The sequence below is a fragment of the Schistocerca cancellata genome, chromosome 8 (assembly GCF_023864275.1).
Source record: "Schistocerca cancellata isolate TAMUIC-IGC-003103 chromosome 8, iqSchCanc2.1, whole genome shotgun sequence".
NCBI lineage: Eukaryota > Metazoa > Arthropoda > Insecta > Orthoptera > Acrididae > Schistocerca > Schistocerca cancellata.
In genome coordinates, this window is record NC_064633.1 from 96,530,009 (window position 1) to 96,556,017 (window position 26,009).

General features: G+C 40.8%; 1 protein-coding gene across 1 annotated transcript; it reads right to left on the bottom strand.

The window, feature by feature from the left end:
- Positions 1-1,627: 1,627 nt before the first annotated feature.
- LOC126094505 (myogenesis-regulating glycosidase-like) lies at positions 1,628-26,009 on the bottom strand. The gene is made up of 6 exons (XM_049908918.1): positions 25,967-26,009; positions 22,120-22,230; positions 15,885-16,873; positions 12,407-12,841; positions 7,337-7,493; positions 1,628-2,074 (listed from the first exon to the last, which is right to left on the bottom strand). Exons 1-6 carry the CDS (start codon positions 25,974-25,976, stop codon positions 1,875-1,877), a joined length of 1,902 nt encoding a protein of 633 aa, XP_049764875.1. The 5' UTR covers positions 25,977-26,009; the 3' UTR covers positions 1,628-1,874.

Sequence of the window (26,009 nt, forward strand, 5' to 3'; positions counted from 1 at the left end):
GGTCGTTATACAGTACTTTTTGTCGGAACTAAATAGTAACCATTTGTTTGGACATAGTATTGTTGTACAGGATTTTAATGAACAGACATTTACGTTATAGGACTAGTGAGGAACAGTAATTTAAATCTGCTTCAGTCCGGTAATTTGATACGGATTTCATGTCACTTGGAAGTCGATAATTCTTTTTAAAGACATTACCACTGCAATGAAGTCGACAATCAGCTTATGTAGGTGATTAGCGAAATTATATAAAAGTAGTTCAGGTACACGGCGTCGCTCAAGGAGTTGATATGAGAATGTGTTGTAGTTGGAAAAAAGGATAAACATGGAAGAACAAGAGGTAAATTTTTTTAATTAAAACCCATTCTCACAATTTACAATGGTCGTTAAAGTATAAGACGTAAAAAATTGGAAACATGGTCTAACTATTTACAATACTTGATAATAAACAACATTTCTCATTTTGTTATCTGGGGTAACGATGTACAAGTTTTTCGACTTTCATTCTCGAGAGAAAACTATGTATAAGTGACCGCGAAAGAAGCAAAAGTGTTTGCGGTTGATGCCGCAATTTTTTGAAGTTTGTCCTTGCGCTTTGTTAATTCTAAAAATGTAGGCTAATGTAATTGGAAATAGCAGTCTTTTAAATTGGAATAGCAGTTCAGTAGAGATCAGTGGAGCTCTGGGGATAAATGGTATATATCCATTGTACTTGCCAGTCATTAGTTCGATTATATTATTCGATAGCCGTTTGACGAACATCCTTGTTCTATTACATAGTTTTGATGAGTTGAGATTTCTGAGTAGTGTGATCGGAGATTCAATTTTAAGTCGAAGGCAGTGTAATGTCATTCCGAGTACTTGCAAAGAGTTTAGAAATTCTATAGGGAAGTTCACACTTCCTTCGATGTTTACCATCTTGTCGATCGATTTTTATATTCTCTCTCCACCGGGAATTTTCTTTTGAATATTAAAGCTGATATCGTCAACAAATTATTTTTAGTTGCCAGAACTGTCCTTTGAAATAACCAGTCCGGATTAGTGTAGTTGTGAAAAGTTTTTGGATGCATTTGGTCGATGAGTTCGTTTTGAGCAGTGGCTATGTTGCAGAAATCACTGTTGGGTTTAATGAGGTCAGTCGTCTGATCAGAAGGATATTTCCCTTCGCCTATTTATGATCGTTTTCTAGCAAAATGTGCTATTGTTTCGTCTTTCTATAGTTCAACTCTTACATTTTGTATTAGTCGCAGTAGTTGGCCAGTAATGTGATTTTTTAAGCATATTGATCTCGCCTGGTGGTGTTGACTTGGGGATAACTGGAATTGTTTGTTGAAAATCTCCTGAGAGTGTAAGCAGAGTTTTCCATACCCCTACCATTCGGAGGCCCAACCAGTGGCGAATTCCAGATTATAGTAAAAAGGCTTCGAATGGTCTACAATGTTTCAGAACATTCCACAACATTCTAGAGGATTATGGAATGTTTCACAATGATCTGAGATGTTCTGGGATGTTCCCGAGCATTCTGGAATCTTCATAAATGCTCCATACCATTCTCGAACGTTCCAGAACATTCTGGTATGTACCTAGAAAAGCACACGGTAGAAGGCTACCTACCACATCATACAACTCTCTTGACTGACCGGAATTCCATTCTGAGATTTTTAGCATCACACATATTGTACACCTACTTTATAACACATGCTGATTACATGAGACCGAACAGGGAATTGTTGCAAAATGAAGTAATCGAAGCTATGTTGAGGGTCTGCCCGTCAAAGTAAGTTGGTGAATAAGTTCGCAACAGTATTGCCAGATTGCGTAATAAGACTTTATTTTAGATCCCAAAGGCAGTTTACAACTGTGAACCGTAATGCTTAAGAATTAGGGACTCTGGTGAAGTATGGTAGGACGCTGAGTGGAGCTGAGTAGTTGGTGAGCCAGACGGGTCCCTCTATGATGGGGTGTTCCGGGTCAACCTCGTCCGTCCAGTTACCACTGGGCAGGTAGATGTCGCGGCTGACGGCGCCTTCTTCCAGCACCGGCGCCACCAACAGGTCCTCTCCCAGCAGGAACTCTGCATGGAAAACACGGCACGTGTCACAACTGTCTGCATAGTCCTACATCTTTCGTAACAAAAGTGCTGCGTATCTAACACTGTTAATGGCATCACAATGAATTCTCTATCCCCTGAACACTTATTTCGCCACCAGCAATTCACCTTTTAAAGATTCCAATACGTGCCATATCTCTATAATTACAATTTTAACATTACACGTGTACGAAATGGCCTTATTATTCCCATTAAAAGTATTTGAGTTAATAATATTGAATCTCGATACAATCCTACATACACCTTAACCACATACAGCTTGCAACCGAATTCAAACAAGGCCGTTACTACATAAATACTCGTCAACGACAGGAGGGCAAAATGGAACAGTGGTTAATAAAGGTGAACTTATGATGAACGAGGATCGACCGAAATATTTGGCAACGACGCTATTCTTTCATGTGATGTAATTGCCCCAGACACATAAAACGATACCTCCCCATAAATCAATAGTCTATGTTGGTTTCATTTTAATTGTACTAACAATATCTTTAATATTTCTTTACTGATAGGAGCTGATTCTGTGGTTCACACTGCTGTTCGTCACAGTCACCGTTCCCATTGTGCAAACTGCTTAATGCCTAGTTTCTTGGTAAGGTTTTATTTCCTTCACTAACCGTTATTTTATAGTAAGTAATTTGGCCACGTCTGTCTCTCTCAGTGTACAGGTTAGCTATTCACTCCACAAAAGTAAGCAACTCTACAATCGCACTGATACGATACGATAACGCTTGTAGTTTTTATATGTTCCTCTTATAGTGTTCAGTGCTCTGGTATTGAAGAATTGTGATAATTTTCTTCATTGAACAGATCTATGAAGGTTAGATAAGACCTCACTGACATGATACTACATCTATTTTGTGCCGCAATTGAACTTCGAAATTTCGTAACTGTATCCTTTCGGCACAGAAAAAAATTCTGTTTTACTAAGATATGTGTAATGCATTTCTGTTTACCATATAAACCAAACTTTGGTCATGATTTTTGAAAATAAGTCACGGGATTACAAGCATCCCATGGAGAACTTGATAGTTTCTAAATGCAAACGCCCTTCGTTAAGGAATAGTGACGTGGATCATTTTCAATAGAAAAGATCATAGAAACGAACACTGTATTCCCAAAAGAGATGTATGAAGGTAATAGAATTTGTCATGTTACCAATTAAACGTGCATACGCTTAGTACAGATATCGCGTACCATTAAGCAAAGGAAACGAGTGGCGGGTCTTCTCATTCAGGCATGTCCAAGGTAAATGTTTTGGAGCAGCTCGCTAGTATATTTGGTATTCCGTGCTGCAGTGGTACAAAAATCTTCTAATGCGAAGTGTACAGACATGATGAAAGTAGCCAGTCAGTGCAGCACAAATACGAGGACTGCTGTCTCATACTACTAATAACAAAGAATAGTCGGAAGGTTTCCGAAGGAACAGTTTCCGTAAGTTCAAAATGGTTCAAATGGCTCTGAGCACTATGGGACTTATTTTCTGTGGTCATCAGTCCCCTAGAACTTAAAACTACTTAAGCCTAACTAACCTAAGGACATCACACACTGCCATGCCCGAGGTAGGATTCGAACCTGCGACCGTAGCAGTCGCGTGGTTCCGGACTGAGCGCCTGAACCGCTAGACCACCGCGGCCGGCTGTCCGTAAGTGAATTGAAGAACCTTCGAGGTACTGAACGCAGTGCAACGAATTGCTGTAGAACAATATCTGTACAAGTAATTATTCCACAACGGTTACAAGTGATGCTGTGAACTGGTAATAGTTAATGGCGAGAGTATTCCATTTTCTAAAAATATAAACGTCTATCTACGCATTGTACATCTAGTCTAAACGCAAATGCAACTCCTCTGCGTTAAAACCCCTTCCTTATTCACTACGTCGATCGCATAGTCGGTGATGCTGAAAATAGAGCTATCCTACGAGAGGAACCTGTGATGGTCAAGTTCAGGTGGATGGTAACACGTTTGTACCTGACCTGCTGTTAAGCTAGTGGCTGCTTTGTCGCCCTCGTGCGAATTCATAGACCAGTGTGTACGCTATGCGTGAGAACGCTGAATGAGGGCCTTTGAGCAGAGCGGCAACCACTGCAGCAATTTAGAAGTAGCATCGCTAATCTCAGTTCTCCCAAACGCCGTACAGGCGACCATTGTTACTATTATTTATGCCAAACAAGGCAATGAATCCTCACTCGTGTCCACACATGGAAAGAGACGAGCACGCTTCGGGTAGTTCCGTGATACTCTCAGAAACCTATCACGGGGGATTGGCTGACTGTCGCCACCGCAAGGGACGAGGAGAACAGAGGTGTTAGCTTACAAAACCCAGTGTGTTCTTGAACAGTCGTCTCTTGGTGTCAGAGATGCGAACGCCGAAACTATAATGGCCGATCTCCGACGTAGAACTTCACAATCTCGCGTCTCGGCTCTCCATAGTTAATACCAGTAGCAACTTTGCTTCTCTTAGGACTTGGATCTTTTGTGCAGCTCCTCTGCCCATCCTACGTACTTCTTAGATAGTTGCTCAAGCATAGAAAATACATATTGATTAAACTTCAGCGTTTGTTCCTTCCGATTTCTTTCCCCTTAAAGCTCTTTTAACCCTTTCGTGATGAAAATTTATCTTGCATATATTTGAGAAACAAAAGGTCGAAAACTGTCTCCCTTTATGATAAATAACACACTTCCTCTGCCAAAAGATTTTAAGCTTTCCGATTTTTAAAATCGGTAAAGTGGGAGGTATGTGTCCCATGAACCTAACTAGATCCGTTTCATGTCACCCCAGGATTTTCAGAATTATATTTTTAATTTTAGGATTATTTTATCCGGATGACAATTATGGAGAAAAGTACAACAAATCAGTTACAAATCAAATTTCTCCTTCCGACAATGATGTTCATGAAATATCGCAAAATTTTTCAACGTAACATTTGAAGATAGCTTTGACATACAGCATACCGATCTTTCAACGTTCTGAGACGCTTTCTGAAAGATATACGTTCCACTACAGTCGAGTAATGTACAAAGTAGCAGAATTAATGAAGTTCATAGTAATGATGTACAAGAAAACACGATTAGTTAGTTCAGACATTTTCTGAATGGAGAAGATGCTGATTCGACCTGATTTTTGTGAAACAGACACACTATAAACACATGCTGCCCCATTAATCGCTCATAGTCAGTGGTATTTTTTCTCTAAGTTCAGAATGCAACTCGACACATCCTAGCACTAGACAGATTTGAGATGTAGACGTCCCAACGTTGAAAACTGCGTATTACTCACATACATACACATCCCATCAACCACAATAGAGCTAATAGTCAAGTCCAATATAGATGTCCTTTCCAGAGGATCGTTAGTCACCTCAATTTTTAGCGTTAACCTTGCACGAGATAGATGTTGACCAGTCGCTGCCCTTAAAGGTAACGAACAGACCACCCAGTCACAAGTTAGTAAGAATTTTAAGACTTGTCGGCCACTGTGGTGAGAGATGGGCTACTATTGTTCAGTACTTTATCCATCTTCCACAACAATATTTGTTGAAAAATCAGCAACCAGTTTCAAAAAAAAATTTGTTTCTTTTCCGATTTCACGCACGTCGTGCCGTTCTTCACAAGATTTTTCAGAAACACATACCACAGATAAGTACAGTTAAGGATAGTAAGAACATTAAAGTTTAAGAAATAAAAGTTTACAAAATATAGGTAATTTACAGAATTATCGCAGTATTAGCGAGCATCAAAAATAAAGAGATGCATGCAGCATGTTGCTGTAGTACTAAAAAATACAACTTTCATATGTAAATACATATTAAGAACTATTACATATTATTACATATTACTAATACATATTAAGAACTAAATACATATTAAGAACTGTTTCTCCATTTACTCCATTTAAAGCTTCCAGCCCCATGATTAGGTTTGTATTTTGTTTTTGCCGATAGGTTCCTTGCTAGCACGTTAGTGACCTCACGACAGCTGTTTCAAAGGTATGTTTCTTAACTTCCCATCCAGAGTGACACATGTCATTTGTTTCAACGTTTTTTTTTATTATTAGGATTTTATATATTACTTAATACACTAGTTATTCGCACATTTTCGTTTATGTTTTATGGCAAACATACTCGTGTAAGGTTTTTTATTTTTATTTTGTAGTACTTTACCTTCCATCCCCAACCCACCCCACCCTGAGAGCAAATTCAAGATATGCATGACATTAATTGATTAGCTCCATTTATAGCATGATGTCTGCAATGGTTGTTTGCTTTATGTATACCATATTTGTACATGCGCTATGATCCACGTATAAGCACTTACGAGCTCTTTCTTCTTTAACGCATTTTATGATTGTATTACTTGCTGTTCTTGTATGTTTTTAGGATAACAGTAATATACTGCACACGCCTGCTTAACGCTCGCTAATAATGTGACAATTATAAGTATGTACCATCGACTTCAAATTTTCAAAATTATCTTTCTTAAAATTTAATATTCTTATCCAGCTTGTACTTATTTGTGGTATATTTTCCTACATATTCTTCTGAAAAATGGTGCTAAGTCCATTAAATCGGTAAACAAATTAATTTAAATTTAATTTAATTTAATTAATTAATTAATCAATTAATTAATTAAATTGGTAAACAAATTAAATTTATCTTGTGAAATTGCTTGCTTAATATTTCGACAAACGTTAGTGTTTGTGAGGCTAGTTGGCGACCAGAGCCTTCAGTTAAAAACTGATAAAAGGGAAGGAAGATTGTCTATCGCACACATTTAATAACATTGTTGCCTCAAGCTCCATTCAATAAGATACAGCTGTATATTGTGCCAAATGCACTGACGAAGCCTTATTGAGTAAATGTTCTAAAAGAAAATGCAGAAAAATAAGCATCTATTAACATACTGATGCTGCTATCATTACCACTTCAGTTAGTTTTTTATCACTATATTTTAGAAAACACTGTGAAAGCTGTATATGATTTTAAAGTGTTTCCTTGAAGTTTGTCCTTATTCTTTTCACAATGTGCATTCAAACAAATCAAGGAGACACGGTAGTTTACAGACGGCACAAGACGGACATGAGGGTGGGAAGGGTAGCAGGAGGCTGTACACAGATACACAGGAAACACACACACACACACACACACACACACACACACACACACACACACACACCCTCACAAAGACAGACACACAATGTGAGAGGGGAGGCTCGCCCAACATACCTGAGTTTATGCCGAGGGCGGTGTCGTCGGTGGGGTCGACCCACCAGATTGGGGGGTTGACGGGGCTGCCGTCCTGTACCGCCTTCCGCATCAGCTCCACGATACGCGGGGCATAGCGGGCGTGCAAGTCCGCCAGCTGTCGGCTCAGTTCCACCGTCTGCAACAGCATCGACACTACACAGTTCATTCACACTCCACAGAGTAAAAATGAGTACACTTCTTATGGGGAAAATACTGGGCGACCGGGAAGTGCAAACTGTTTTATGGATAAACCTTATCCCATTACATTAACTAAGATATACACACAAAATGTACGTAAAAATTTCCTGACTAACAATAATTAATAATTCCTGTTTTTCTTATTATTTGACTTTTATGCTGACATGGGCATTTCATCTTCATCTACGATCCAGTTTTTGAGATCTCTAACAACGTACTTGGCCATGTGCCACAGTGGTCTGTCAGTGGAGACGTATTCATTAAGTCAGAAAATCAGGTACCAGTCCAGCAATCTAGGTATACGTTTCTGTGGTTCCCTTAAATGGTCTGCGGCAAATTCTGAGATGCCACCTTTCAGAGAACATGTCTGATTTTCTTCCCAATTCTGAGTTCGTGCTCTCGTCATCGATACGGTGTTGAACTTGTGTCCTACCAATGTAGTTTAGTGCATTCTGCTGCAGAGACAGTCTAATGCCCCCAAGGCGGTTATCATCACATAGCAACGAACATAATCGATGAGAACGTACAGTATTACCAAGTTAGTAATGGTACCAAAAACATTCACTACATATCCTATACAAGTGCATAAGTACGCCAACTGACAAAAAAGTGAAGCCCTCAGAATACATGGTTGGTTGTCAATGTAACCTCCTACATCTACACACCATCAGCTGGTATGTAAATGATCAGAATTACAATTCTCCGCGATAGGTAGAACAGCCACAGGATTGCTTTAGTATTGTTCACGTTTATCGATGTTATTAGGCGTGGGGGGCTACATAAAGCGCGTAAACACTATCAACTTTGTTGAGTGATCACCGTGAAGAACATGGACAAATTATTATCAGCGCCTGACAAAGTTTGCAAGGAGGGTTTGCCTGGCTGACCGATCCGTGCAACATCCACGCTGTTGAGCCACTTGGATTTCACGGTCTGTATTATATCTCTTAAAAAAGTAATGTAACTATTTATTTTGAGGAATCACTCTCCTAGTAAATTCATTTGTCCTTTGATTTATCGTGATCTGTTACTGATTTTTAGTGGAGTTAGTTTTTACTTTTAGCTTTCAAAAAAAAAGAAAATACAAAAGAGATATAAGCAAAATAATGAATTTCGTAGGTTGCCAATTACGTATTATAATCTGGTTTTATCGAGCGCCAGGCTCTCTACAAATTACTGTAAATGCAATAGCGTAGTAGTACTCAGCTCTGAAATTATTACTATCACAGAAAATAGACAAGTTTTAATAAAATTATTTCACTGGATTACTTCAATTAATCTCACAGAATATTTTTACTTAATTTCTTCCGCTCCGGCTATTAGACATAGTGCTGTGAAAAAATATTTTTAAATGTACCGCGTAATGGCGGCTAATTGTTAACAGTCAGAGATTACTGTTACTCGCTCCGCAGCAGCTGGAAACATGCTAAATAATTTTCGTTAAATATTCTTTTCATAAGATAAATGTGGCGTAGGTTCTTGAAATAACACACGGAGATCACTTTATACTAATATATTCTTACTAGGACACAGTTTACACCATTAAATATTTGCAATTACGCTACGACAGAAACAAATGCTAGCGCAGCACAATAGCTTGCGTACCTTATTCCAGCTAACAACAGAACGAACAGAACAAAACAGACTAGACCGAAGAATGAACATTGCATTGTGTTTTATACTCTTACAGAGATGATAATACTTCTTTTAATTACTTACACATTATAATCTCATACATTAAAAATAATGTCTTTTCTGCATTTATCGATATATATTGTATATTTTTACAGTTAAATCAATGATAAATCAATGTTTGCAATTCATTTTGAGTCACATACAGTCATTTTTATTTATTTTTCACCTCGATAATGGTGAATATTGCAAAAGGGACACTACATCTGTACTGCACTGTATGGAAAAGTGATGGCAGGTATACTCGTCATGAAGGTTGCGGTTGACCACGGTTGATCACCATAACAAAAGATTACCTTATTGTACACCAAGTACATCAGAACCTCATCACACCTGTGCCTATCATCAGAGTATATAACGGACTCCGTACGTCACCGTGTGTCATCCTGCAGCAACAGTCAGAGACTAACTTCAGCTGAAATATAGAATTACTGTCCCGTGCGTTTGCAGCCACTACACCATATAGGGGTTTGAATAAACCTTTCATTTCTGAAACTGGTTGGCTGTCTTTCACTTTATCCTCACGCAGATTCCGTTCCAACAGTCGATTCATCCAGGAATGATCATGATTTCAAAAACAAACTAATTTAGAGTCACATGAAACGTACTCACACATACGAACCTGAAGAACCATCAGCTGTATACTGGAATGACGACAATGAAAATTTATGGTGGACTGGGACTCGAACCCCGCTTTTCTGCTGTATGCGAGCAGTTGCCTTACCATGTGGCTATCTGAGCACAACTCACAGACAGACATAGACTTCCATATGTCGTCAACCATGTGTCTACAACCTGTACTCGTACATCCTCTGTGTATACACCCGTACAGGAGAGATATTTTCACTGAAAGTCAATTGCCCAATGTCAGCGGATAAATACGATACCGTAGTGCCGCACTTCTGAACAACACAGGACTGTAATATAATATGTATCCATTGACATTGGGCACATGACTGTCAGTTAAAATGTCTCGCCTGTACAGGAATATAGACAACGGATTTGCGAGTACAGTTGACGATGGTAGCTTGAGTCTGGTAATGATTCGTGCTCGGGTAGCTAAACGGTAAGATGACCGCTCGTGAGAAGCGGGATATCCGGGTTCGAGTCGCGGTCCACCACAAATTTGCATTATCATTCCGTAAAGCAGCTGCGAATACATTTCATGCGTTTCGTAACGGCTGTAGTCGTCGCAGTGCCTGTTCTTTCGGACACGCACGCAAGTCGGAAGGAACATTGCACCGTCATTCGGAATAACACAGGCACTACCATATCGTAAGACACGAGAGACACAGACGTGGTGTCATGGTGCAGGGAGACATCAAGTATGATTTCAGATTTGTGAAATAAAAACGTGATTATGCAGAGATGGATAATGACTTCCAGACTGCAGCAGTATAAATTGCTATGGTGTCGAGACAGCTGAAGTTTGTTTCAGTTTGTGGTCCACCCTAAACTCGGGTGAAGACACCGTCGGTTTGTTTTGGACTATCTGTCGGTGATCGGTGATGTACCCACTCATCTGACTTGCTACTTATTTCTGTTGAGAGGATAATTTATTTGAAGGCTGAAATTTTTCATGTACGCATTCTGGTTGGTCTGAATGCATCACAGAAACCGACGTTCACGAAAGACATTAACGCTTAATAACATTCGCAATTGCCACGACTGAAAAGGGTCCACTAGTCTTCTCGAATACACATTCTCACAAATTACCTTTACGGTAAAGTTTATGATATTCCTTGTTAGCAGCATATATAAATACAATTTCTACCGATGATATAATAGAGCCAGTTATATGTATGAAACCAGTCTGTTTCTTTATTTATGTAAGGACTCCATTACGTAAGTTACATGTGACATCCCAAGATAAATGTACAGCAAGGGAGGCACATTTTCTGAAGAGGGTACGTGTTCCGGAATCCCTTCAGATGCAGTTCTGCTGCAATAACGATACCGCGTGCATCCCAGTGTGTGGCTGAAGTGCCGTAGAAAATGTAAACGTACCCCAAAGTTGAACTGCGTGGGACTATAGGATCGTTGAGTGCAATACATTTAAACTGACTGACCGCTAAATTCTAGCGGTGTACTGAGAAAATGCAATGTCGAGTCCAGCAGTAGTGAAAGTGTGGAAGCATTGTTACTAGTGCCACACAGGCGTGCGCCTTTTGAAACTCAGATCTTGCACCATATGATTTCCATCTTCTCGGCAAACTGAAAGAAAATCTGTGGAGAAATATCTGTTGATTACAAATGACTCTGATTCTAAGGAACATATTTTAACCACTAGAGACTGAACGACTGGTTTAATGTTCCGACTGTTGTTTCTACGAAGAATTGCGGAATGTGTAGAAGAATAGTGTAATGTATTTGTATCACTTCGAATTATGGTGTAGCATTCAATAACGGCTGTTTCGCCTGACACACTAACTCGTAAGTTACTTTCTGAAGTTCTGTCTTCGTCGGAGTATCCTACACTGTCAACTGAAGATTTAATTTTCAGCGACATTCACACATTTCAATCAGATTTCGTGGTTAGAAAGTAGAAAGTCTGCCAGTTTTCTTTGCTGTGGATACTAAAACTAATGCAAACAATTTTTAACCGATCATTGAGAAAGAGAACGTTGTGTCACCGCCAGACACCACACTTGCTAGGTGGTAGCCTTTAAATCGGCCGCGGTCCGTTAGTATACGTCGGACCCACGTGTCGCCACTATCAGTGATTGCAGACCGAGTGCCGCCACACGGCAGGTCTAGAGAGACTCCCTAGCACTCGCCCCAGTTGTAGAGCGATGGTTCACTGTCTACAGACGCTCTCAATTGCAGAGACGACAGTTTAGCATAGCCTTCAGCTAGGTCATTTGCTACGACCTAACAAGGCGCCGTATTCACTTACTAATTGATATTGTGAATCATGTACCCTCAAGAGCGACGTTCATCATTAATGGATTAAAGTTAAGTATCAAACTAATTACGTTCGCTTTCTGAATTCTAATTCCTTGTCATGTTCCAGACCTCACGTCAGTACAGTCCTTCCCTCCTCACGGCAGCCTGCGTAAGCTAAAACGCGTGCATTTCGGCCTCCTCTCGTAACACGGTGTTGCCTCTTCTGCCAACACAACAGAGAACATGCATATTTGTACATATAATGCTACGTACCTCGTCGTCAAAGTCCCAGGGCACGTAGGAGAACTGAATGGCCGGCATGAAGACGTTGGCCTGCAGCCAGCGAATGAAGAGCTCCTTGCTGAGGACGTCGGAGCCGTAGCCGTTGCCGCCCACCATGTCTGGCAGGACGAAGGGGTAGCCCACCATGTTCATCTGCAGCAGCGTCGTCACCAGCGAAGCCAGGCCGTTGTCGAAGCCCCACCTGCTGTCCTTGTCGAGCATGCGGACGTAGTACGGGAACTGCTGGCTGTGTTGGCCGACGCGAACCTCCACCATCGCCCCGAACTGGGCGGCAGTCTGCACGTAGTCCATAGAGTACTGCACCGGGTTCATCTTCTGTGGCCTCAGTACTGGAGGCTGTGGTAGCCAGCTGGTCTCGCCGGCGTCGAACTTGAACGAGTCGATTCCCGTCTCAGTCTTAAGTTTCTGGAAGGTATTTGAGACCGTAAAAATGTAGATAAGATTATGACACATAACACTCTAGTGCAAGGTGGTCAGAAACGGTCTATAAAGGTTGCACCGTTTCCGTGTTAATCATCATTTAAGTTAGCCAATCAGGCCGTTGCTCGCACATACTCAAGCAGCCCACCAGATTAAATTCGTGTCAGCTGTTCTCATAGTGTACGTGAAAGCACTGGATACTGTTCAGCTTTTAACTCGGGTTCGATCTTTACTCACGTCCCCGGTAGCCCCCGGTAGCTGAGTACTCAGCGCGACAGAACTTCAATACGGTTTCGATTCCCGGCTTGGTTGGACATTTTCTCCGCTCAGGGACTGGGTGTTGTGTTGTCCTAATCATCGTCATTTCATCCCCATCGAAGAACAAGTCTCCGAAGTAGCTTCAAATCGAAAGACTTGCATCCGGCAAACGGTCTACCCGATGGGAGACCCTAGTCACACGACATTTACATTTCATCCTTCTCTTTTTCGGTTTAAGGAAACCACTCGAAGAACAAGTTTCGCGAGAGCGTCTCTTGCGGGCCACTTGACTTTGTTCGCGAAACGACCTGACTGGTTAACTCCAACGCTATTTAACTCGGACACGGCGCAACGTATCGAACTTTTTTCCTCTCGGCACAAACAAACCTGAAACACCCCTACAAGCTTTTCGGACTGTTTCTGACCAACCTGTGTAGACAGAAAATTATGACTCAAATCGAGGACAGTTCTTTAGAGTTGAAGATTATCAGATATGTAAAACATACTACGATGTGTATGCTGGTGGCGTTTATGGGGAAATCCTACAGCATGATGCAGATTAGTGGGGTGGCAAATTATGTTGGCATGGAGATGCAAAAACCTGAAGCAAGTCTGTTTGGATGATTATAAGGTCACACAGATGAAGGTCAGTGCAAAGTTAATGCACAAGAACTGACACATTTGTTATCACTTTGAATACGTAAGAAAATCATATGAAATCTAGATGATTTCCATTAACTTCGTTATCCGTAATTATCAGTTTTTTTGTCTCATATATACATATTATTTTCCTGTAATATACTTTAACTGTAGGTTCTACACAATCCACTACGCTAAATAAGTGTTTGAGAATTAATGAGTATTAGGCCTAATTCTCTGCCTGACCTATACTATCCTAATGCTGGAGACATGTACAGTGGTTGTAAGATATGTCTTAGTTGATATTTTAGCTTGAGCAAAATCTTCCTGGAATGTATTATGGAGCCTGTTCTGTAGAAGAAGTTTCTTAAAATAATCTTCTCAGAAAAAAATACATACACATTTCACATTAACATAATATCTGGTTAGAGGTCGACAATGCGTTTCAGACAGCACAGAGGGTATGTGAAATATTCTTGACCCAGATATGTGTTTAGATAATGGGGAACATTTAACATTAATTTCCACTAAATAGAAAGTTTGTAACCGCACGATATATTAGTATACTTAAGGTTTTTAACATGGCTGTCAATCAGCGACTGTTGTATAGTACAAAATTTTGAAAAACATAGCCCTCAGTCGCGAACAGAATTAATTTGTAACCTAGGTTTCGGTGTCACAAGGGACACTTTCTTCGGACAAAATTGAAACTAAATGTTACAGCATAACGTACCATAAATACTAAAGCTGCGGTCACACCTGACAGTGACAGATAGTCAGAATTAAAATAATAAATAAAAATAATTAATAAATAAAATTAAAATAATAAAATTGTGTTGACTGTAGCAGAGGGACACATGGCAGCCCCTAGTGGCTTGCACCTCTGTTGCATTTTATTTTAATTCTGACTATCTGACGCTGTCAGGTATGACCGCAGCTTTCGTATTTTTGGTACGTTATGCTGTAACATTTATTTCTGTCCGAAGAAGGTGTCCCTTGTGACACCGAAACCTAGGTTACAAATTAATTGTGATCGCGACTGAGGAATGTGTTTTTCAAAATTTTATATACTAGTATACATTTTAAGTAGTCAACCACAACACGACTGCTTTACAAATCAGGATAAATTGAATATATGTGGGGTCTGTCCTTTCAGATCTGTCCAAAAGTACAGAGACCATTTTGATCCAACGGCAGCTAAGAATCGGAACACAAGAGAATTAAAGACATTAGCTGACAATGGGCATTGATTTACATCAACGGGGCCAGTTGAAAATATGTGCCAGACCAATATTCGATCCTGGGTGTCCTGTTTACTAGGCAGATGAGCTGACCACTACAGCGATCACAACAGCCTAATGAAGTAACCTACCACGGTTCCCGTCAGACCCAAATTATCAACTCATACCAGACGCTACTCATGTCGTCACTCATTAGCCTCTTTACTCGCGATATCTCGCTGCTTCGAGCTCGAAGTGTACGCGCGCTGAAGGGATCACTAACCGTCTTCACCTAAATTATGTGTATGTGGTGTCCATCCCTTCGGAGATGCACGAAGAAAAAGGAACTACATATGTATAACTGAGGCAAAGACGGCGAATGGCCTTGGGACATATGTGAAAGAACAGACATCACATTTACATAATTAAGGCTCAGACGGTCAATGATGCCTCCAGTGCAGGTGCACAGCAAGCTCGAATTCTTACGGGAATCGACGAGATGAAATGAGGCTAGTGACAAGGCCCACTGCTTCAGTAGTGTGTAATGTAACTTGATAATTTGGGTCTGACGGGAATCGTAGTAGGGTAGTCCATCTGATACTTGCGTCCACTGAATCCACGTGCCATAGTGGTCGGGGCATCTGCCAAGTAAGCAGGAGACCCAGGTTCGAATTCCAGTCTGGCACAAAGTTTCAACATACCCCATTGATGTAAATCAATGCCCGCTGCAGCTAATGTGTTCAATTCCTTCCTGGCAGTTTAAACTATTCCACATTCCAAGATGACGACTTCTGTACCACAGGAAACGTGCTAACGTAATCTTTAATTGTTATGTTCACTATATTCAGCACATCCCCACCATAATTTGTAAAATAAACGACATGCAGCTGGATAGCATCAGCGCTACTTACCCAATGCAGGCACGCCCATTGGCCTTTAGTTGTAGCGTTGTTAAAGTTGACGATGCCACCCTCACCGTTCCACCAGCTGGTGTTGGTGCTGCCCTCGGAGTCGCTGACGAACCACCCCTTCTCAAGCGCCCTCGAGTAATGCGGTTCGCAGTCAGAGTTGATGAACGGGTGCACCCACAGCGTGACACGGAACCCAAGAGCGTGCAGGTCGTCTACGAGCGCTCTGACGTCAGGGAACTTGGCGGGGTCGAACGTGAGGCTGCCGTAACAAGTCTCCCACTTGTCGTCTATCTCAATCTGGCTGTTGTTGAAGCCGTGTTCGACTATCTCGTTGGCGAACTGCCTCACTGTCGTGTCGTTGATGTCTCTCTTGTAACGCGCCCACGTCGACCATATGGGATGTGTGGTCATGCGCTCGTCTGGAATGTTTACGGGTTTGCCTAGGCGATCTGCGATGGCCTTCTCGTGTGCTACCCTTGCATTTTCGTATTTGCAGATTGTCATCTCCATGACACTCTCTGAACGATCAACTGGGTAAGGTGCCGTGTTCTTGGAAGTGAAACATAATGCATCCTCCGACGTGTTTGTATTCTGTTCGATAAAAAGAGGCACATATTGAGGAATGTAAACGTATCGGCCATCGGAGAAGAGCCAGTAACGCTCGGCCACGCCGACGTTGTCTTGCTGTTTGCTGACGTACGAGTAATCGCTGTACACGTTGTCCTCTATGGGCCATTTCTGGTTGTACTGCTCGAGTCCTCCATAGATGTGACTGCCCAGATGGTTGATACAGGTCCGGAAAACGCTGTTGGGACTGGAAGTGGTGGTCTTTGTGGAGACGCAAATGATTTGCGCACCTTGCCGCTGATAAGAACGTTTAGCCTCGATTAATGGGAGGCATTCTTGGCGACTCTGACTGCTACAGCGGGATCTGCGAGCACCCGATGCATCTTCAACTGTCACGTAGGCAACTTCGGTGTCCTGGCCACCTGAAACATTTGCACAGACACAGCCTCAGAGAACTGGTTTACAGAAAATCTATCTGGTGAAAACTGTGAGATAATTTTACTGTTCGAACAAGTGGGAAATCTAATCGTTCAGTTTGCTTCGTTTCACTTTCACTGGATGAACGAATGTCCTGAAATTGTATTGCGATTTTTTCCACAGAAATAAAGATTTTTGTAGCGAATCCATGCAGCCATCTGCCTTCCATGAACTGCAAGTCAAGAAGAGAGATGTATCCTTAACGCTCCTTCAGAAAGCACGAAGCAGATGAACCAGTAACTTTGTCCTTTCTAATATGCTGTGCGCAGACAATGTTTGCAAAAAGTGCCATGAAACATGATGCTAGCAAGAAACACGCATTTTCATTTCTCATGTTAAATCAGACAGTCAAGAACCCTAATGCAATTAATGAACGTAACATGACTTTGTTTAGTATCGCCTCAAGGAATCCCCACACGTAATTTTCTAATGTGTCCTGTATTATCATTTTAACACATCCCAACATTCTACATCTACATCTACATACATACTCCGCAATCCACCATACGGTGCGTGGCGGAGGGTACCTCGTACCACAACTAGCATCTTCTCTCCCTGTTCCACTCCCAAGCAGAACGAGGGAAAAATGATTACCTATATGCCTCTGTACGAGCCCTAATCTCTCTTATCTATGTGGTCGTTCCGCGAAATGTAAGTTGGCGGTAGTAAAATTGTACTGCAGTCAGCCTCAAATGCTGGTTCTCTAAATTTCCTCAGTTGCGATTCCTGAAGCATTTCCGTAACACTCGCGTGATGATCAAACCTACCAGTAACAAATCTAGCAGCCCGCCTCTGAATTGATTCTATGTCCTCCCTCAATCCGACTCGATAGGGATCCCAAACGCTCGAGCAGTACTCAAGAATAGGTCGTATTAGTGTTTTATAAGCGGTCTCCTTTACAGATGAACCACATCTTCCCAAAACTCTACCAATGAACCGAAGACGACTATCCGCCTTCCCCACAACTGCCATTACATGCTTGTCCCACTTCATATCACTCTGCAATGTTACGCCCAAATATTTAATCGATGGGACTGTGTCAAGCGCTAGACTACTAATGGAGTATTCAAACATTACAGGATTCTTCTTCCTATTCATCTGCATTAATTTGCATTTATCTATATTTAGAGTTAGCTGCCATTCTTTACACCAATCACAAATCCTGTCCAAGTCATCTTGTATCCTCCTACAGTCACTCAACGATGACACCTTCCCGTACACCACAGCATCATCAGCAAACAGCCGCACATTGCTATCCACCCTGTCCAAAAGATCATTTATGTACATAGAAAACAACAGCGGACCTACCACACTTCCCTGGGACAATGCAGATGATACCCTCACCTCCGATGAACACTCACCATGGACGACAACGTACTTGGTTCATTTGTTGCATCTGCATTTCACAATTTTCTACAGCAACAAATTGAGTAATAAGAGTTATTGTTTTTGTTGATTATACAATAAAGTTTAATTATATTTCCTCACATACGTTATAAATTTGTGCTATTGATAAATGATACAAAGTCTAGGGAAACAAATGCAAAAATAACTGTTGTAGGAAGCTCAGTCCAAAGTTTCGTGCTGAAATGCAGAACTTGATGACTTGCATTAAAAGAAATAAATTTTTGGAACCCACAAATCTCTCACATTAGAGCTGAGACCAGGCAATTTTTTTTTTCTTTTGTTCGACGAAATACTATCAAATAAATGAAAAATCATCGTATCTCGAAAAAAAGCAACTGTTGTTTAGTGACACCTTTTTAAATCACCATCCGCGGGATTAATTATACTGTGTACCACCCAAACACAGATATTCCTTGGCAACTGTTGAGAGTTTCATCAGTATGTAGTGGAAGAAGAATGAATGTCATAATAATAAAGTTCTGATCTAAGGACACGTCAACTAGCTTGTAGTCAACTAGCTTGTGCAGCTTTTGGAATGAAATGTATAGGGAAGTAGTTATTTTAAAAATTGCTTTAAGTTAATTTAATCCAGAGCACAGTCAAAGAAATTCAGAATGGAATCTCCGGGATTCAGCGATATAGTGTAAAAATCGTAGAGCAGAAGTGGATGAGATTTAATATTGTGATATTTACAGTTGCCTTTAAAAGGCCACACCTTCAATTATTGTCAGTTGCGGAATATATTCACACCTGATCGTGGAAATGACTGCTCAATAAAAGCAATATTTAAGTACCTTAACGGTTACTACGACGTCACAGAGAGCAAGGATACTTACTACAGGTAATTGTGTTGAAACTGTATCATTAGAAGAAGCTAATATGACATAAAGCAGCCCGCCTCTGAGTTGGGGTTGTTCACGGGAGCAGACCAAACAACGAGGTCATCTGTCTCATCGGATTAGGGAAGGATGGGGAAGAAAGTCGGCCGTGCCCTTCAAAGGAACCATCCCGGCATTTGCCTGGAGTGATTTTTAGGGAAATCACGGAAAACCTAACTCAGGATGGCCGGACGTGGGATTGAACCGTCGTCCTCCCGAATGCGAGTCCAGTGTGCTAACCACTGCGCCACCTCGCTCGGTTCCCGCCCTTAAATTGCTTCGATATCTTCCTTTAGTCTCGCCTGGTGCGGATCCCAAATATTCGAGCACTATTGAAGAATAGGTCGAGCTAGCGTCCTATATGCGGCCTCCTTTACAGATGAACCACCCTTTCCTAAAATTCTCACAATAAACTGAAGTAGAACATTCGCCTTCCCTACCACAATCCCCATATGCTCGTTTTGTTTCGTATCGCTTTACAGTGTTACGCCCACATATTTAAACGACGTGACCGTGTCAAACAGTAAATTACTGACGCTATAATCGAACATTACGGGTTTGTTTTTTCTACCTCATCCGCATTAACTTACATTTTTCTACAGACAGCTGTTACTCATCACACCAACTAGACATTTTGTCTAAGTCAACTTGTATCCTTCTACAGTCACACATCTTTGACATCTTACCGTACACCAGAGCATCATCAGCAAACAACCGCAGATTGCTGTAACCCTGTCCGCCATATCATTTTTCTATATAGAAAATAATAACTGTCTTATCACACTGCACGATACCCTAGTCTCTATTGAACAGTAGCAGTCGAGGATAACGTATTTGGTTCTATTACTTACGAAGTCTTCGAGACACTGACATATCTGGAAATCTATTCCATATGCTCATACCTTCTTTAATAGTCAGCAGTGCGGTACCATGTCAAATGCTTTTCGTGAAGCTACATATATGGAGCCTGCCCATGGCCATTCACCTATATTTTGCAAGATCTATCACGTGAGAAAAGGACAAACTGAGTTTTACTCCAGCGATTCTTCGTGGACTTAAGGTTCTAGGTCTCAAGATAATTTGTTATATTCAAACTGAGAATGTGCTCAAGAATTTTGCAGCCGTCCGATGATATTGGTGTGTAATTTTGTGGATCCATTCTTTTGACCTTTTATAAACAGGAGTTACCTGCCAATGCCGTTGTGTACACTTCGTAAGTCGGAGTTCTATTTGCGCCAGGCGAATTACTTTTTTTCAACCCCCTTCAAGTTGTTTCTCTACGGTTCGAACGCCTACTGATCAAGGATGGGGAACCCTTCAAAGGAACCATCCCGGCATTTGCCTGGAGTGAATGATTGAAAACCTTTAACATGCTTAGCGATTTTACGTAGAGCCAGGGTTTTATCGGATTCTCGGCCAGATCTTTCGCTAAAGTATGACGATGGTAGGTGCATGTTTCGCACATACACCTTTTCACAGACCCTCGAATCGACTAACCTTTGGCTGTCATCACTGTGTGTTCTCTTTTGAACCGAGAGTACAACAGCCTTTGCATTCTCATTATTTTCTGAACTTCGTTGTTAAACCATTCTGGGTAGTATCCCTTCTTAACCTACTTACTAGGCACACGGTTCTCCTCGGCATGATTTACGATCTGTTTAAACTTTGTCCATAATTCCTCTACCTTCATCATTCTGGAAGTATGTAATGTCAGTTCATTGCCTAAGTGAGATGCCAGCAACTCCTTATCTGCTCTTTAAAGCAGAAACACTCTCTTCGCCTTCTTGACTGATTCATTAACTATCGTCACCATAGTCGCTATGATGACATCATGATCACTAATCTAGGTCACCATATCGTGCATACTGACGCCACTGATAAGGTCCGGCTCGTTTGTAGCTACGAGGTCTAAGATACTTCCACTGCGTGTGGACTGCCGAACTAGCTCCTGAAGACAGTTTTTTGAAAAACGTGTTCAAAAGTACTTGGCAAGACTGTGTGTACTCCCCACAGTTAATCCATAGACGTCCCAGTCTATACTCATTACGTTAAAGTTCCACTGATATATTCGTTTGAATCATAATGCGATAGAAAACACCTACGCTGATGACGTATCGTGATAAATATTATTTCATTTTAACAAATTAACCAGTAAAATCAGTTTATGTAAATATGATGTTTGTTAGTACATCTAACTAAGCAGGAAAGGAATTTCAGTCTCTTAGGAAAACACTTTAACTGACATTTTATACTACAATGTGAGAGGTTCAATCCCCATATAGCTAGCGTTTGTAATACATTTCGTTAGATCGGTTCTAGGCGCTTCAGTCCGCAACCGCTCTGCTTCTATGGTCGCAGGTTCGAATCCTGCCTCGGGCATGGATGTGTATGATGTCCTTAGGTTAGTTAGGTTTATGTAGTTCTAAGTCTACGGGACTGATGACCTCAGATGTTAAGTCCCGTAGTGCTTAGAGCCATCTTTGAATATTCTGTTAGATCTGATTCTCAGTAGGCAAGTAATTTAGCCCAGGTGCAGATTATTTGACTTCCAAACGTGGTAGGACAGATTTATTTTGCACAATGGTTCAAAAAAAAATGATTTAGTACATTCGACTTCGTAAATAGGTACTACACGATCGGTAGCTTCTTCTACGCGTCACAGGATACGCTCCTAAATTCTTGTGCAGAGTTCTTTCCGTTTATTGTTCGTTAGAGACGCACATCACTAGACTGGATTTTAGTTTTCACATATTCTAATAGAAAACGGATGCTTAGAGTTATCAACTGCAAGGTATCCATGAAATTCAAAATCGGCTCCACGAATACCACATCCACAATTACCGTCGCTTACACTCTATTGGTATGCGGCAGCCGACTAGTAGAATGGTGGCTGCCTGAGCGCTCACCGTTTCTCGTAGTGATCAGGAGGCGGTTGCTCTGCTCGTCGTACCGAGTCTGGAGGTCAGCGAGTGCTGACGTCACCACCATAAACAGCAGCAGCACTGCCAGCCAAGCCACTGAAACACGGCGAGGGCAAAGCACCGTCACTCACCACTATATGTCACACTACTTTGTAGTCAGAGTTTACAGGCACGAAGTGTCTAAACATTAGGCAGTTATTATCTGTTTCATTTTACAGTTATTTGTGTGCTTATTTTAGATTGGAGCCACTAGCTGTTCTATTGTAACCAGTCAAGCAGTCTTTTCATAATCAAGCTCAACAGACAGGTTAACGTAATACATGTACAAATTAAAATAAATCTAAAATGATGAAAATATGAACATGTAGACACTACTCTTACGAAAAAGAATTGGGATAAGAGCTATACAAACAAGAGCAATAACTGAATAATTCAGATAGCGATCTGCAACAGCAATGGACTTGATGGAGGAAACATAAAGAAACAAAAGTAAAATATCGGTATAAGCAATGTGGAACGAAGAAACATGGCGTAATGAAAAAACTAGAAGGATGCATAAACCGGATGAAATTTAGTAGGATTCTGAAATACTAGAAACACAGGCACTCGCCACTCTCGTTTGCCGCGTGGTACCTCATCATCATGTTCATCGTGAACGGTTTCCAACCACAGGCTCATTCTCTTTGGAACATAAGACTCGCCATGTAGTCCTGTTTTCTCACCATTTTTCCTTGTTCACTCTGCTCAAGTGCTCTTCGCTTTTTCTACCACACTCCTCCACACCATTCAGCCGTCTATCCCTGTTCCTTTCGGTTTTCCTTCGCATCGCATTTCATGTACCCTGTTGTCTGCATTCTCTGTAAATTCCTATGCCATCTTAGGCTTGACATTTCTGTCCATTCTGCGAGAGTTCCCCTTTCACTATTTCCCTTAACCTTTCATTCCTCTTCTTATCCCCTCCTCGTTACTCCTATCCTACTCCTGAGGAACTTCATTTCACATACATGCAAACTGCTTACATCTCGTTTCTTCATTACTCATGTATGCATTGGTCAGTATTGGCATATAATAACTTCTTTACGGGACGACTTTGTACCAAACCACACTCGTAACACTTCACACGAGTGCTTCTTCCTGCCTACCACGTTCATGGATCTCTTTGTGATTTCTTCCACTTTCCTCAGTCACCCTTCCCAAGTATTTGACAATTTCCACCTTCTTCAATTGTTCAATCCCATTCTTATTCCGCTACTTGGTATATCTTTATTCGTAGTTGTAACCAGGTTGTCGTCTTTGTTTACTTTTAATTTCATTCCATACTGTATCTCAGTTTCTTCCCAAGCATCCAGCTGTTCCTGAATCTCCTCCTCCCTTTTCCCAGATCAAGTTATCCGCAAACACAGTTGCTTTCTTCTTATCTTCTCCAGTATTTTTTCTACTACCTTAGTCATTATCTTATCTATGACAACAATGAAGAGGAGAGGAGACAATGTAGTTTCCTGTTTCACACCACTTGGTCACTGGAACCAATCCGTCTTTCCATTTTCCAATTTCACATAACTCCCTAACTAGCCGTAAATATTTCTGTGTGTAGTGCTTCCTCTCTACAAATTTCCTGACCATTTCACCACTTACCCTCATACAGAGGATCATGTATGACATTCTAAATTATCAGAGTAATAGTTTTCAGCTCTCCATATAATGATATGATGAGGCAGAGTATTGAACGTTAGAACACGCTTCACAGTTCCATCTCTGGCCACGCCTGTAATAGATATTTAATATATTTTGTTATTCCGTTTCGAAGGATGTTATTTTTGAAATATAATTACTATTATACATAATTATCATAATATCAGTGCTTAGTGTTTCATTACGTCTCCTGTAATTTTCAAATACAGTGTGTATATTGTAACACCACAAGCTTTTCGCAGTAATGTGTTACGTAATTCGTGAATACTGTAATGAACCTTGCCTCATTATAACTTTCGCATGTTAACTGAAATATTCGATTCCACCTATATTGCGGCCAGACTTGAGTTAATTTTCTTAGATAAATTATGTACTTCTCATCTGAAGATATGTCTGAACATATCTGATTAGCAGGACAATATTTATTAGTTAATATATTTTTATTATTCACATCGATCCATTTCAATGTAGATTTTGTATTACAGAAATTAGTAGTCAGAATTGTCAACTTAAATGATCAAATAACAAATTTTCAGAAGATATAATATTGTTATGCTCATGCAAACAAAGTTTCTATCTTCAATTATAATTTTTGTAATTTAATTATCGATAGCGAAATCGACATTGTAAAATTACAGGCAGCTACTATTTTTCATATTGTCAAAATTTGTTATCTTTGTTATTAATCATTAGGCCTACAAATGTTCGCATAAGTAATTGTTTTCAGAGGATAATATACACATTAAATCTGAAAAAATAGTTCAGTTAAGACAGTGAAGTTAATTTTAATTTGTATATACCCTCTTCTTGAATGTCCTAGACACTGGAGTCGTAATATATAAACTACTTTTTATGGTAAGCGGATCAGAGTTTGATTAGACACCAGAATAATGGAGTTAGCATGTACTGAGTTTGGTACGTCTTGTTCTCTGATCGATTGTCTTCTTCGTATTTCTCAAGGAAAGTACACAATATACATTTGAAAAGTGTCGAATATGTGATGGTAAACTGCTCTTCAAGCAAATGCACATGAAAGAAGAAAATTGTTAAAAGCAAGATGATATTCCATCGACTTGTCATTTAAACGACCCTGGACAACATTTTTTTCATTAGGTTATACAGGAAGAAAAGAACCTGATCCGACACTGAGACCAACTTTTCAAGATAAGTCTATGTATCTGCAAGTATAATATATTTGTCCTTACTACATATTTTAACATCCAGAATGAGATTTTCACTCTGCAGCGGAGTGTGCGCTGACATGAAACTTCCTGGCAGATTAAAACTGTGTGCCCGAGTCTCGGTCGGGCACACAGTTTTAATCTGCCAGGAAGTTTCATGTCAGCGCACACTCCGCTGCAGAGTGAAAATCTCATTCTGGAAACATCCCCCAGGCTGTGGCTAAGCCATGTCTCCGCAATATCCTTTCTTTCAGGAGTGCTAGTTCTGCAAGGTTCGCAGGAGAGCTTCTGTAAAGTTTGGAAGGTAGGAGACGAGGTACTGGCAGAAGTAAAGCTGTGAGTACCGGGCGTGAGTCGTGCTTCGGTAGCTCAGTTGGTAGAGCACTTGCCCGCGAAAGGCAAAGGTCCCGAGTTCGAGTCTCGGTCGGGCACACAGTTTTAATCTGCCAGGAAGTTTCATGTCAGCGCACACTCCGCTGCAGAGTGAAAATCTCATTCTGGAAACATCCCCCAGGCTGTGGCTAAGCCATGTCTCCGCAATATCCTTTCTTTCAGGAGTGCTAGTTCTGCAAGGTTCGCAGGAGAGCTTCTGTAAAGTTTGGAAGGTAGGAGACGAGGTACTGGCAGAAGTAAAGCTGTGAGTACCGGGCGTGAGTCGTGCTTCGGTAGCTCAGTTGGTAGAGCACTTGCCCGCGAAAGGCAAAGGTCCCGAGTTCGAGTCTCGGTCGGGCACACAGTTTTAATCTGCCAGGAAGTTTTATTTTAACATCGTTTAATATAAGAGATAGTTATTTCGACGTAATAATTGGGATTCATAATACATGGACTTTTAAGTAGAAGGGACATGGATTAAAATACGTCACCATGTATCTCTGTTTTGAATGATATCGAAAGTACATTTGTCTCTTCCCCTAAGTGATTATTAAATTTTTGGTGCATACGTATGAAGTCAAACTCACCTCTTTCCATTGTAATTACACTGTGCACCGCTCAAGAGCTGCA